The following is a 14,481-nucleotide window of genomic DNA, read 5'->3' as shown; positions in this document are numbered from 1 at the left end:
AAACAAATGCCATGAAAAATGGTTGCGTGCACTGAAAAATTTCAGATTAAAATCGACTTAAATCGATTTGTTACAGACAACATACTGCATAAAAATCAATTTACCTCAGCCCATTTAGACACAGATTCAGAATGGATTTGAACGAATTTTACTGTAGAAAAATAAACGATTCTATTGCCTAAGATTCAGTAGTCCGATACAGTCACTTTCGGAGAGTTACTAACTTCGAACCAAAAATTTTCGGAGAATCACCCAAACTTTTCGCAATATAAAGCTTCACGCAGTGAGTAAAAGCTAGTTCAGGTAAATTTCTTGAACTTACATTTTTTGGAGATCAATAATTTAAGAGCAATTGTGTATAAAATATCAACAAAAAATGAAAAATTCAATCTAAAGCAATTAATTTAGCTGATGAAACCTCGAGTTTTGTTTTCTTGCAAGTCAAACATCAGCACAAAAAAGTCAACTGCAAAGCATTTTTTCAAAATTTCTTATCAATTAATTCAGATTGATTGATGTGCCAGATCCTCAAAAAATGTGTAATTAATCCATGTAACAACTGTATAATATAACAACTGTATAATATAAAAATAGAAAATCTGCATATTATCTGCATATAAACTGTATAGAGTGACTATAAAATTGAGTGGTTAAAAATCGAATTAAATCTATTTAAACTATTTTAACTACGTATAAAACTACATTATTAAAACATAGCCAACTGACAGTTTTTAATTCCTCTGGAAAATCTGAACATTAAAATTACGTTTTTCGTGACCTTTACACTTTTTCTGTTCGATAGTGGATTTTGCCTTCCTTCTAACAAAAGAAATGAACTGAACTTGAAAAAATTCAAACAGCGAAAAATCAAAAAAATCGAGCGTGTACAAAGTGTAAGACTTTTTCCTGAAAAAAGGCAAAACACCACTAAAACTTATATAAGAGTACTCATCACGTTCAGTTTTTGTTAAAAAAACCAAAAACATGGATTGAATTTGATTCAAAATTGATTGAAACGAAATGTTTTAACTACCTTTGATATCAAACTAACTCGATTTTAAATCAGATTTTTCAGGTCTTTTCAACAATAGCCTTTTAAAATCGATTGCAAACCATTTCTTATCATTTTTTTTGAGCAATTAAGTATAAAAACTATTACACCACCTCTTGAACACGCAAAATGGTAAAAATCAATTTAACACGCAAAATGGTAAATAATATGTTAAAAAGGATTAAGCCGATGATATATAAGCCTAACCAATTTGATTGAAAAAAAAATTAAAAAACTTTCAATTTTTGAATTGGTAATTTACAAATTACAAAGTGACGGTCAATATAGTATGAAAAATTAAGGAAGAAAAAAATCCCATGCTTATAGAAATTAAGCAAAAAAATTAGCAGACAAACTAAAGTGAGACAAGACAGTTCACTTCTTATCCGACAAAATTCAATTTCATACATACTGAAAATACAAGAACCTGCCTTTTCGCGATTACAACTCACTTGCTATCGCAATTGAAATACTACTTAAAATAGCAAAAACAGTAAAAATGAAGTAAGACTAAATTCTAAGAATTAAACCATAAAAATAACTTTATCTCAATTGAGATCCAAGCCATAATACCGAAGAAACAAAACAAGCGCCAATCAAATATTTTTTTTTGCATTAATTCTAGGAAACTTAGGAAAAAACTCACTTTTCTGATGACATCATGATGGTGTTGAAGAATCTCTCGGTGAGGGCGATCAAGTTGGCCTGATTGTCTTCCAACTTCTCATTCCTCTCCAGTTTAGTCGAGTCGACCTGCGAAAATCAAAAGTAATAATTTAGTGAGCAAAAACAACCTTAAAGTTAAAGCAATTCAAAGTACAGCAAATCAAAAAAGATTATTCGATCAAATATTTCTAATACATTAAGCAAGAAACCATAGATAAAGCAATGCTTAGAAATTCTTAAAACATAGTCAACTGACAGTTGGAAAAGAGTAATGAACGCAAGGGTACTGAAAAAAAACCGACTTGTTTTTTCAAAATTCTTCAACTTTTGAATTTCGAATAAAAAATTAGACGGCCTTAATCTCTTTGAATTTGTAGAACAATTATCTTGGACACTTTTTGTTAAAATTAGCTCAATTTGAGAAAACTGGATCAATAGGTAAAACTTTTATTTCGCTGGGAAATCTGATAATTAATTTCCATTTTCAAAATTAAAAGTCGATCACGTTTTTCGTGACTTTTACAATTTCGCTGTTCGATAGTGGAGTTGCCTTCCTTTTAACAATAGAAATACACTGAACTTAAAAAAATCACAAGTCAAACCGCGAAAAATCAAAATTGAGCGTGAACAAAGAGCGTGGACTTCTTCCTGAAAAAAAAAAAAAAATCAGCAAGACCTATATAAGAGTCTTCACTACATTCATTACTCTTAAAAATTGCAATGATAATTTGCCAAAATACACAAAAATAACTAATATGCCGAAGTCAACTGCACATTTTTTAAAGAGTTTGTGCACCAGCGAGTTTGGGGGGGGGGGCTTTGTACTTTTTTGAGATATCATTTTATGACTGATTGGCCCTAAAAAACAAGTCGGTTTTTTAGGGTCTCCCCCTCAAAATTAATATATACTATTTTTGAGGGGGAGCGCGCGCCAAAAAAACGCAATTTTTTGGTCAAACTTTTTCAAAAAGTGCCTAAAACGTCTTTTTTGCCTGTTTTTTCAAAAAAAAAAATTGCCTGCGGCGCAAAAATTTGGTAAAAGCGGGGTTTTTATAGTAATTTAGAAGCCTCCTCCTCTTCTGGAGAAAATCCTAGACCAGCAAAAAAGATAACTATTAAAAATCTAATGGAAAGAATTGTAAATGTCTTCGCACTGAATATCGTACTGTATATTTACTGTATATCAATTGAAGTCAAAACTTAGCACAAGAAAAACAAAATGTGGAAAAAATACAGAAATAAACGTGAAAAATAACAAAAAACCAAAGAATTCACACCTCATAGGAGCACTGAATATTCTCTTCTCTGAACAAGTCTTGTAGTAGAGGAGATATGACTTCTTGGAGGTAGCAAGTGCCGAAGAACTTGAAACAGTATGTCATCACTTTACAAGCTAAGCTGTTGCCACGCAAGAAACAGTGCATGTTGTCCGCTGCGTCTACCTGAAAGGAGAGTGTTGCAAGAATTTTTTGCACATGGTCAGAAAATTTATTTTCAATCAAAACTAATGTCCGCTGCGTCTACCTGAAAGAAGAGTTGCAAAAAATTTTTTGAACAATCAGAAAATTTATTTTCAATCAAAACTAGAATTATTCATTTATTCATCATGAGTAATAAATTTTCGATAACTAAATTTACAAAAAAGAGTTTAGCTCATACTAGGGCAGCCAGAAAGCCAACATGCAGCTTGTTGAAGGCTACCCCGTAAAATAGTAAAAACCAATGATATCAACTGTTAAATGAAATAAAGATCAAACAATAGACTTTTTGTTAATTATTGAAAAGAATACAAATTGAGAATTATTTGAGTTTATCATCACTTGAAGGAAAACAACTCGAACGTTCTCATAATCGTCTCCAACACCAGCGAAACTTGAAGCAAATTGAAGCATTCTTCCTTGACACTGGGAAAATTTATGAGATATTTATCATTATATTGTGAACTATAGATATGAGTCCGCAATGCTTTAATGAAACTACAATTTTTTTCCCTCGTCTTCAATAACGAAACAAAACTGGTAATAACTTACTTCTCTCGAGAACAAATTGAACAACAGTTGATGTAGTAGATTCTTGGCATCAAACAGAGACACCAGGACGCGACTCAGTTCGTCAATGTGTTGAGGGGACACGACACTGGACAGTGCCATCACAATAGGCAGTTCTCCTCTGTCGGCTGACAACATAGTCACGTGATCCACTAGTTGTTCATACCTAGCACAAAAATACTACGGTGTGAGTTAACGTCTCCCCCCCCCCCCCCTTAATAGACCAAGATAATGTTTTCTACTCAGTAGTTAGTTTGAAGTAAGACGAAAAAACTGCTTGAGATGTTCCCTGTTTGTGCTGCATGATTTCGCAGCTATTCTTTGGTAGAACAAAAAATTTTTGCAAGTTTTGAAATTTATCAACAATTATAAAAGTTTTTTCAAGATTTTCGATGTTAAAAGCAACTCTGATAAACTATTAATGCCCGTTACAACTTTCGGTTCCTTCGGGAAACTTTTTTCATAATTTTCTACAGTTTGTCTAATTTTTGTACCAATAGCTGATCATATAGTTTGAAAGTCTCTTAGGGTTACTTTAACAGACTCTCAACAATAACTTTTTCCAGCCTACAAAATCAACCAATTTGAGCTAAAAACTGCAAAACAGAGATACTGAAATGATTTTTTTTCGCAGCGCTTTCAGTAGGCTGGATAGCAGTCAAGCGCAGTGGCGGATCTAGGATTTTCTCGAGGGGGGCGGATTTGTGGACTTTTTTTATATCGACTTTTTTTATTTTCTGAGCTCTCCCAAATCACTACAAAGACCTCATTTTGACCAAATTTTCTGCGCTGCAGGCTAAATTTAAAAAAAGCCAAAAAGGCGTTTTTAGGCACTCTTTGGAAAATTTTGACCAAAAAATCGCTTTTTTGGCGCTCGCTCCCCCCTGAAAATTAGTCTCCTGAAATAGCAGCATCAGTCATCCAAAAATGGACATCTGAAAATAGTACAAAGGGGACCCTTTGGGTAGGCAGGGGGTCGAATCCCTAGGGGGGGAACGTCCGCCCCCCCCCCTAATTCCGCTGGTGGTCAAGCGTCATCTTAAGACTGGTTTGCAAATAATCAAAAACAATGGTACATCCGTTTTCCGCAAAGCTTAATAACAAAATTTTCTTTGTTATGACTTTCTAAAAAAGTGAAGGAATATTTGCGCTGGTTTTTTTCTCCAGATAATCGCTCTTAAATTGCATCGAAAACATGTATTGAATTGGCATGTCGTTAAATTTTTGAGCTTATTTAAAATTCTTACAATAAATAAAACTAATGGGTTTCTTTTTCGTAATTAAAAAAAATAAAAAAAAATGGTATTGGCTTTCGAATAATTCTTTTGAGAAGGCATAGTTTGCAACTAAAATTTAAACCTGCTTAATAGACGATTTAGTTTCAGAATAGCTCAAAAATCAATTTTCTGGCATTTATCGAATTGATATGATACTTTGATTGAGTGCAATGCAGTGTACCTATCAGATCTGACAGTTTCGGCCAGTGTTTCAAATTGAGTTCCTCTCTGGAGTATTTTCGTCAGCACTTCAATGAAAGTGGCTCTAGTCTGAAGATCTTTCTGGTAGCCAAGACCTAAAAAAACAACACAAATCAGAATGATTTCTACGGTGAAACTGCAAAGTAATGGCCGAAACGATAAAAGCGAAAATTATTTTTTTTACACAAAGGCGAAGTTGCACATACACAAGCAAAAATATGACCGATAACGCTACTGGGAAAAACTGAATCAGTAAAACTTTACTCAAGAGTACATTTTTTCTGAGGTAACGCATACCAATTATAAGTCTACATAATTGCTAAGTGATGCAAGCCAAATATGACGCATTAGCCAGTCAATGTGAAAAAAAAAATTCCAACAAACATGCCTCAACTTATAGAGCGGACGCATTTTAGCTACCATACGAAAAAGTTCATTAAAAACATCCGACCTTGCCCAGGTTTGAACTTTCTTATTTTCTTGCGGGTCTCCTTCCCTACCTGTACGCTACAGATCCATGATACCTTGAAGCTAAAGTGCTCTTTTTGTAATATAATAGTCTGTGTTAATACCCTTAGAATTGGCTGTACTTAATTGCTGGTTATTGATCAAAATGAACACTTTCAAAATGAACACTAACATTTATGGCTTAGGTAGGAAAAAAAGGAGAGCTCATACTATCACGCAAGCTTTGCTTCTGTAAAATGCAAGAAAATATTTTTAAAAAATCCTGAAACTGAGAAATGCATTTCTTAGAAATAGAAAACGCAAACTGATTGTTTCAAATACGTTTCTAAGAAAAGCAAAACGAAAATTTTAACGAATAAACACACAACTGGCAATCTTTGAACCATAACTGTACAAAAAATGATCACAGGTAAAATATCTTTTCAAATTTAAGCTAGGGACAACAATACTTTTTGAATGATCTCGAAAAATTTTGACAAAAATGGCTAGTTAAAAAGTCGAAATTTGTCTGAAGAAAAAAAATCACCACGAGCACAAATATTCCGTTACTTTCGTTACAAAAGCCGGAACAAAAAAGTTGGTCTTAAAACTTCTCAGCGTAAATCTGATTGGTTAACAACTGTTAACTTGATTACAATAAACAGCAATGAAGAAAATCAATATACTGAGTTTACATTTCATAAAAAGAATTCACGTTAAAATGTTAATCGCTCCATGCATTGACTTAAATATAGAGTAATCAATGCGTAAGCGAAAATCATTCGAGCGGGCAAGTTATTAATTTGCATAATAGAGTTAATTTGTGTAATATCAAAACCTGTTTAACAAATTATAATTAAATTCCACACGCAGTCCTTCCGGATTTCGAATTCTCATAAAAATATTGTAAGAACTCTTGAAAGCTGATACATCTTGTCAGAATTCTAAAGCAACTATTATAAAAAAATGAAATCTGATATGAGACTTAATTACATGAAAAAAAATATGATGTAGAAATCTAATAAGAAAATAATACAGACGCCATTTTTGATGCTGTTTCCGGTATTTCAAAGTTTCTACTAGTCTAGATGATACACAGCAAAACTAGTAGCCAAACTCGGTACTGTTGAAAAACGTATCACTCATGATAAAAGATACGCGGAAATTTTCCGAGTCAAACTTGATTTATCAAATTCTAACTTGATTGTTTAGTTAGAAGTTTAAATAGCTTACAAATCACAGCTCAATTTTCAACAAAAATCCAAAAACTTTTATCGAGCGGAAAATGAGCCGAAAAAACTTTGGGAAAAAGCCGTAAAACCGAAAACAAAATTGTTGCCATGAAAAATTTTAATTATTTTATAACTAACATATCTAGTTATAAAATAATTAGAGTTTTAATTTCTTTTCTGAAAATTTTAGCTTTTGTGCGATCCAGAGTGGAGCTTAAAAGTTAGGAAACGACTCAATTTCAGAACCGAAATAATTTGAGCAGAATAAAGTTTTTAAGCGAAAAAAAAAGAAAATATACAAAGTCGAGACTAGTAAAACTACAAACAGCAGAAGTGAATCGAAAAATTAAAAGTAAATACAATGTAAATTATGTACAGCACAAGAACTCTACGATGTGGCAACTCATGTCATATAAGAATTGTATACCAATGGTGCAAGATTTTGCATTCCAAACTGCAAATTAAAAGATTTCAAAATTTTTAAGGATTTTTTAAACGGTTTTAAACGTTACGAGGCCAAACTGTGTATTTTTTGCATTGTAAGCGGATTCCGCAACAAGGACGCTCTTTTTGTTCTTTATTTTCCTTTGATAGTTCCGACAAATTTTAACATGTTTAAATACTTGTCTCTGGAATCCAGGATCATACAGACACAAAATTGTGCGCCTATCCAAAGCACAGTTTGGCCTTTTAATGAAGATTTCTCAAAAAGTTTCAAATTCTTTCTTACCGACGCACAGAAGAAAATTCTTGACTTTTTACAAACATTTGAACAAAAATACAAACTTTTGTATAGGTTTACAAAAAAATTCTATACAAAAACTGCAAGTCACTCGATACAAATAACACTGACCAAAGGACTATCAAATCCTCCCCATTTCAGGGACAACAATTATCATGCTCGCTTAATATGAACCATTTTAGAAGATTTTAATGCTGAAATCTGATTGGATAAAAACTGTTGACTCGACTCAATTACTAACCAATGGAATGTATCAATCCTGCGTCTATATTCGCACTGAGAAGATTACTCATTGCTTCCACAGTGACAGCCCTCAAAGATGCCACAGTAACAACTCCTCCAGAAGCACCTCTCAGTCCCCCACCCTCTCCACGTTCACCACCTGCACCCACCCCACCTGTCAATCAACGGGATACAATATTATCAAATAAACCTGGTTTTGGCTCTGTTCCAGCTGCCCTTTTTACCAATCACCTGTTACTAAAATTTGTAAGTTTTTTAAACAAATATATCTTAAAAGAAAATTCCGGTACTTATAGCAAAACATTGTCAAAATTAACCCACTAATTCACATCTACAGACTTTGGGCTATTACTGAACTGATCACTATCTCAAATCTGGATTAAGATTAGGACAATTTATCCACAAGAAAAAAGATCAACATACGAGCTGCTAGATCTTCACGGACAACTGCTGTTGTACCCCTGGTTAAGAGCTACATCAAATCATTAGTAGAGTTGTAAATCATAAGTAACAAAAAATTTCATCATTTTCACTTACCCGTTAGTCCGCCACATCCCCCTAGGTTCGAGAACATTCCATATCCTGGTCCGCCGTAACCTCTCTCCATCTGCTGTCTGTCTCCACCAAGTTGGTTCAGACCTCCAGCAATTGAGTCCCCTAGTGGCATTCAATTTAACAAAACCTAACTTCTACTGTTGTTAAACGGTTACGAAGCAAAAAGTGCCATAAAGTAGACACTTCGTAAGCCAATCAGAATAGAGAAAAAGAAGTACTTCGTACGTTTGTTTTCTTATCTCGATTGAGAGATTTTCTTATGACTTGTAGACTTTATGACACTCGATTGTGATTGGCTTACGACTTGCCTGCTTTATTACATGTCTTCTTTTTGACCGGACTTAATATCAATCTTATCAAATGTTTGCTAAACCTACTGTTTAACAAGATTACCTTAATCTTTTCGAGTAATAGAGACACGGCCCAAGAATTTTTTTAAAGTTTCTGCTGCAGGAAAAACTTTCAGAGTAATCATGCGTTTATTACAAAAAATTACGCTTAGCATAACAAGAAAAAATCACATAATTTTGAGCCTCTTCAAAATATAAAACCGGTTGCTCTTTAAAATATTTTTCTCTATAGGCCGAATTCTGCCAGATTCTGCTGCTAGCTGAATCTTTGGCGCCTGAATAGAGACCATAAATCGTTGTTTAAACAAATGCATAAGTTGTTATGTACTTAAACAATAGATTATCTGTGTTTATCATTTTTAAAGTTTTTTTTTCAGTGGAAAATAACACTAATTTTTTACATAATTATTGGACTGAAAGAGACTTAAAAATGATTGACTTTTTTTGAAAGCAATTAAATTTTTGATTAAAAAAAAAACTAATGTGGTAATAAATAAATATATAAAGATAAATATAGAAATGAATAGATAAATAAGAAAACAAATACATTTTATTCCGCTGGAACGTCTGATTATTTAAACTTATTTTGAAACTAGAAATTATAAGCAATTAAACAAGCCATTTTCATTTTTGTTAATTAAGTGTAGTTTATCTTAAAATCAAAAAGACCTATAAAGTGTCTTCACAGCGTTCAATGACATTTCATTGGTACCTGGTAATAATCAGGTAATCACGAGTTCTGCCGCTTCGTGTTTGACTATTAAAACGAAACTATAATTCGTACAGACTTTTCAGCGTTTAAATATGGGAAACAACTTTTCGAAACCTGATCGGCTGACGACTGAAATTTCCTGCAAGTCTTGATTATCTCCCATCTGGTAGTCTGCCTGTTGGTACAAATTGCCCCCTCCGCCCCACATATTTCCACCCCCTCCCCCACCTCCAAGAGCACCCAGTGCTCCTCCTAATGTGCCTGGGGTGTAATTGTACTGCAGAGCAAGGTCACGTGCCACAGAACAACAGTGCTGGCCTGAAACACAAATTCATTTTTAGAAACAGAGCTAACGAAAACACAAAAAAAAATTCATGAACCCAAAAAAGAAAGCACAAAAAGGACTGAAAAATGACTGATTATTTCTGAAGCATTTTCAAAATAATGGCAAAAAAGCTCTTTGAATTTGAAGAAACTTCTGATTGACACTTTTGTATATACAAAAGTAACCCAAATGGAGCGAATCGGATCAATTGTTAGTTATTTTCTTCAGCTGAGACAATTAAAAGTTGATATCCATCTTTGATTATAGCATTGAGTCACGTTTTAAATACGCGCAATTTTCACCTTTGTCATCGAATGTGGATCTCATATTTGGATTTTGCAATTTATTTTTTTCTAAGCCAACTTCAATTTCATTTGCTAATGGGAAGACAAATTAGAAAAACACTATGACATTTAGAAAAAAACTCATTATAAAATCAAAACCCTTGTATCTTATTAGATCCAGTTTATCATGCTTTAGGTTATCATCCGTTACAGTTATCGGTACTTTGCCTTGAGCAAAATATTTGTTTTTTTTTATTCAATGTTTCAATGGGAAACGTTTGTCATATCTACGTGGTACATATGCCGCCAATGCTATAGCTCTCATGCCATTAGTTCCAACGCCACGCATTTTCTAAATTTTGTTATCACTGTATCAAGTCTTTCAAACTTAAATAGGCTGATATCGTCTGTTTCATTTAATTAATTTTTGTTTAGGCAAAGTATATTGAACGGAGACTCGAGATTAACTAGACAAGCTTCTGAATCTGTGTGACAACTTTTAGAGATTGTAGATGAGATAAAAGAACTTTAATACTAGTGCAATTCAAATTAATACAGAACTCATTTGATTCATGATCCTTCCTGTTCATTACAAGTCCAAAAAACACCATTCAAGCAGCTCATCACTTTTTCAACAATAAGTTTTAGAAAAACTCCAACTTATTACAGTCCAAAAATTTAATATGTTTTCTGATCGCTCTTGCACACAAAATATATTGTTTCCTCTCTCGTACATGTTGATAAAATTGTTTCATCCCCTTTCATCATCATCTTCATGAAAATGACCTTATCAGTACTCAAATCTTCGCAAATTTTTATAACTTGCATTTTTTTGATGTTTCCTAGGTTTCTTTTGGTTTGCCGTTGATGATTCTTTTAAAAGCTGGGCAAATTGAACTATTACCGTTTTCTCTCAGGTCGTTCCTGATGGCAACCTATGAGCGATGAAAATTTCGACTTTGACAATTTGCGCCTCTAGTGCTTCACCAAAATCTACCATTTTGTTAATTCCATAATTTTTCTCTTCGCTCTTTATCATTTATCGTTTCAGCTAGGCCACAAATCTTTACGTTATCTCTTCGATAATAAATTTCCAATAACTCTGCCTCTGAAAGAGTTTTCAGAGTAAAATTTTCTCGAGCATCTTCAACTCACTCTTTAACACAAAACTATTTCGTCTTGAAATCTTGTCACTACTTCTAATACTGCCAAATCAATCGCTTGCCTGACTTAGTCTTTAACATTTACCAATTTGGGTATCAGGCCACTTTTTGATATCACATCTTCGACTTTCTTGGACATTTTCATTTGCAAAAAAAACTTCCTTCACCTATTCCCCTCAACCCACGAGGACTCAAATCGTTAAATGATCTTTAGCTAGAAGGATTGGAGCAAACAGCTGTTTGACTATGATAGTTCAGCGGTGCCATCTCTCTGGTTGAACAATCTTTCATTTCAGTATTCATAGTCTTTCTCTATTGAATAAGTTTATCATAACAATTAGATTACAATTAAGCAACTAGTTCTGTACGGTAGTAAGCTTTGGAAACCATTCCAACCGATTGCTACAGAGTTTTTATAGAGCGATTTGTACTTCTGGAAACCGTTATCGCTTCGGCAGGTGGGTGCGAGGGTTCGGATTGTTGCTTGGCCGTGTCGAATCATCTCTAGTATTCGTCCTATGAGTTACTTTAAGTTGGCTTCATTAATTCCCATTTGAGGGGGGCTGGTTGTCAATCTTAGTTCACTTGGGTTGTCAGCCATAGCAGGGACTATATCTTTGAAGCTTCAGACTAATTTAGGGGCGACTATTTGTTTGCTTCACTACTTATATCATTTGTTTATCTATCTTAGGTTAAGATTACTATTTCTTGGATTAGAGCAGAATCAACATTTCTACAGTAAGAATTTTATACGACAAAAATCTCTCAAATGGCTTCTTTTGATGCATCGACTGGTGAAGTTAGAAGCAAACTTCAATATAATGTACCAAAAATGGATGTTAATGTAAAAGAGCAGATTCCTGATAACAAACGAGAAAAAAGTATCTATGATGAGCCTGCACATGTTCAACGCAGCAGCGGACAAACAGGGGAGAAACAGCCACAACAGAATAATTGGCCTGTCCGATGCTTCTTGGTGATGATGATCGCAATGCTGGTTGCCGTTGTGTTTCTGGCAGTAAGTAGAATGTAAAATGTGAACTTTTTAGCAAGAATAATGAAGTTTATATCGGCAGTTTTTTGACAAAAACGAAAATAACAGTACTTCTTACAGTCAGAGCATCGGAACGATGTTATTCAATTACACTATTCAGTTACTCAATATTTTCGAGGAAGAGTTTCATCAACTCGAGACACCACATCTTGACAGCAGCACAAGGTTAACAAAACTTTTATCTCAAAGTGCACTAGGGATAAAAAAAGCAAAACCACGCAGAATCAACTTTAACCGCAGATTTGATCAAACAAAAAACTGGAAAGTTTCCTAATTCAATCAAGAAAAAATAATTATTTCCTAATTCAAGGCTGCGAAAATCTGGGCGAAAATACGGTCCGACAAAATCCACTGCAACAGTTTTGCAACAGCCACATGAAGGCCCCATATGCAACCCGCAATAAAGTACAACACTCGTGATTAAACTCTCTTAACTAGATCTATCTATGCTTGAACATTGCAATGTTTGACTTGTAATAAGCAAAAAGGCCTAAAATTAAAAAAAAAAAAACTCTTCGCTCATATTCTGAAGCATATAGCGAGGCATTGAAGCATTTCCCCCTTTGTAGACTTTAATGGGAGACTTTGATAGCCAAAAGTAGCCCAATTTGGAAATATAAAATTTCGTCTGTTGTTATCCGAGTGCATCAATAGAGCGACATTGAGTAAAAACATAACAAATTTGGTTAAAATCGAGAGCCACACAGAAAAACGCGCGTGAACACTTCCATTGAAAAAGTTTCATTCAACTGAAATAAAAGGAATTTACTTAAAAACGTAGCCAACAGAAAGTTTAAATGAGTTGAAGAAAACACGAATAAAAAATAAACAAATTTAAGTAATTATTCGAGATTTTTTCTAGACAGTCATATGGTCACTATTAACTCGTTCAATTTTTAAGACTTCCAACTATGTACTCAAACAATTTCAAAATAGAAAAAAAACATGGTGAACACCGTCAACAAACTCACCAAATTTTAGCAAAAAAAAATCGAAGAAGCGGCAGCTAAGCCGAAAATCAGAAGCAGACAAATAATAAGCAGAAAATTTTTGGAAACGGAATATTTCACTTTGGCAAAAACAAGCACTGCTCAGATTCGAACCAAGGACTTTTGCTGTCTCAGGCGTATAAAGTACCAAATGATTCTGTTAAACAAGATGTTAACCCGGAGAAAAATAATATAATCCGGTTTGATTACGCTTGCTAATAGCAAGCATAACAAATGGAACTCGGAAAAATGCGAACTAAATGCAGAGCGTAGTTTGCCTTCCTTTTGTCAAATAATTTTCACTTGAACTTAACCGAAATCGTAAGTCAAACCGCTCTTTGAAAAAACTAAAAAACCACACGATTATTAAAAGTGTTTTCTTAGTACTGAGTTCTAATAGGGCGATTTGTACTTCTTGGAACCGTTATCACATGGGAAGGTGGGTCCGAGGGGTTCCGTTTTTTGCATGCCCGTATCGAATTATCTCTGGGTTTATTTAAGTTAACGGGTGTAACTCATAGAAATTCGCAAGTGACTTCCTCCTCCTTGAAACTCGTTTTTTTAAAAAGAATATACACTTGCGCGAACACGACCAAAAAGCAGCTCTATCAAGTGAAATAAAAAAGAGTAGAAATAGGCCTCAAATTAGCAAAAACTCGGCTACGCGTAGTATTCGAATCTGCGACCTACTGCAATCAAGAGATTTTGAGTCTCACCCAGTATCCACTTAGCCACGCAAGCTCAACATCAGACAAAAACAAGTCACAAATAAAGCAGCCACATATGCTAATAAATTGCTAACGCGACTCAGCAAAAGTGGAACTAATTACAAACAGACTCAATTTTGCAACGACTGAAGGTATATAACGAACTGAAGGCATCCACACTAACTTTGCAAGTACAAAATCGCAAAACATAAAGCCACATTATGTATAAATTATGAATTTCAAAAAATTGCGAGATATATTGAGTTGGAAAATTTTCTGAAATCGAGTTTTTATTATTATTAAGTTGTTTTGAACAAATAACTTTTTTCGGTTCATTTGATGAATTAACAATTCATCAACTGTGTTAACTTATTACTATTCGAATGTCAAAGCACATGCTATGAAAAAGCTGTAAAGGTACCCAAAAGTGGCACC

The 14,481-nt window shown here is 33.9% G+C and overlaps 1 protein-coding gene across 1 annotated transcript in view; it reads right to left on the bottom strand.

Moving 5' to 3' along the window:
* LOC134854992 (neurofibromin-like) overlaps positions 1-14,481 on the bottom strand; it is a 214,012-nt gene that overhangs the window by 40,873 nt on the left and 158,658 nt on the right. Inside the window, exons 31-37 of the mRNA XM_063871372.1 lie at positions 9,639-9,842; positions 8,445-8,564; positions 7,906-8,061; positions 5,224-5,338; positions 3,748-3,931; positions 2,995-3,159; positions 1,698-1,804 (exon numbers count right to left, since the gene is read on the bottom strand). Of these exons, the coding sequence (XP_063727442.1) occupies positions 1,698-1,804; positions 2,995-3,159; positions 3,748-3,931; positions 5,224-5,338; positions 7,906-8,061; positions 8,445-8,564; positions 9,639-9,842 (1,051 nt within the window). The remainder of the gene's footprint in view (positions 1-1,697; positions 1,805-2,994; positions 3,160-3,747; positions 3,932-5,223; positions 5,339-7,905; positions 8,062-8,444; positions 8,565-9,638; positions 9,843-14,481) is intronic.

Source organism: Symsagittifera roscoffensis, chromosome 10 (genome assembly GCF_963678635.1).
Source record: "Symsagittifera roscoffensis chromosome 10, txSymRosc1.1, whole genome shotgun sequence".
NCBI lineage: Eukaryota > Metazoa > Xenacoelomorpha > Acoela > Convolutidae > Symsagittifera > Symsagittifera roscoffensis.
The sequence above is the reverse complement of the archived record's forward strand: the minus strand, read 5'-3'. Positions and strand labels throughout refer to the sequence as shown.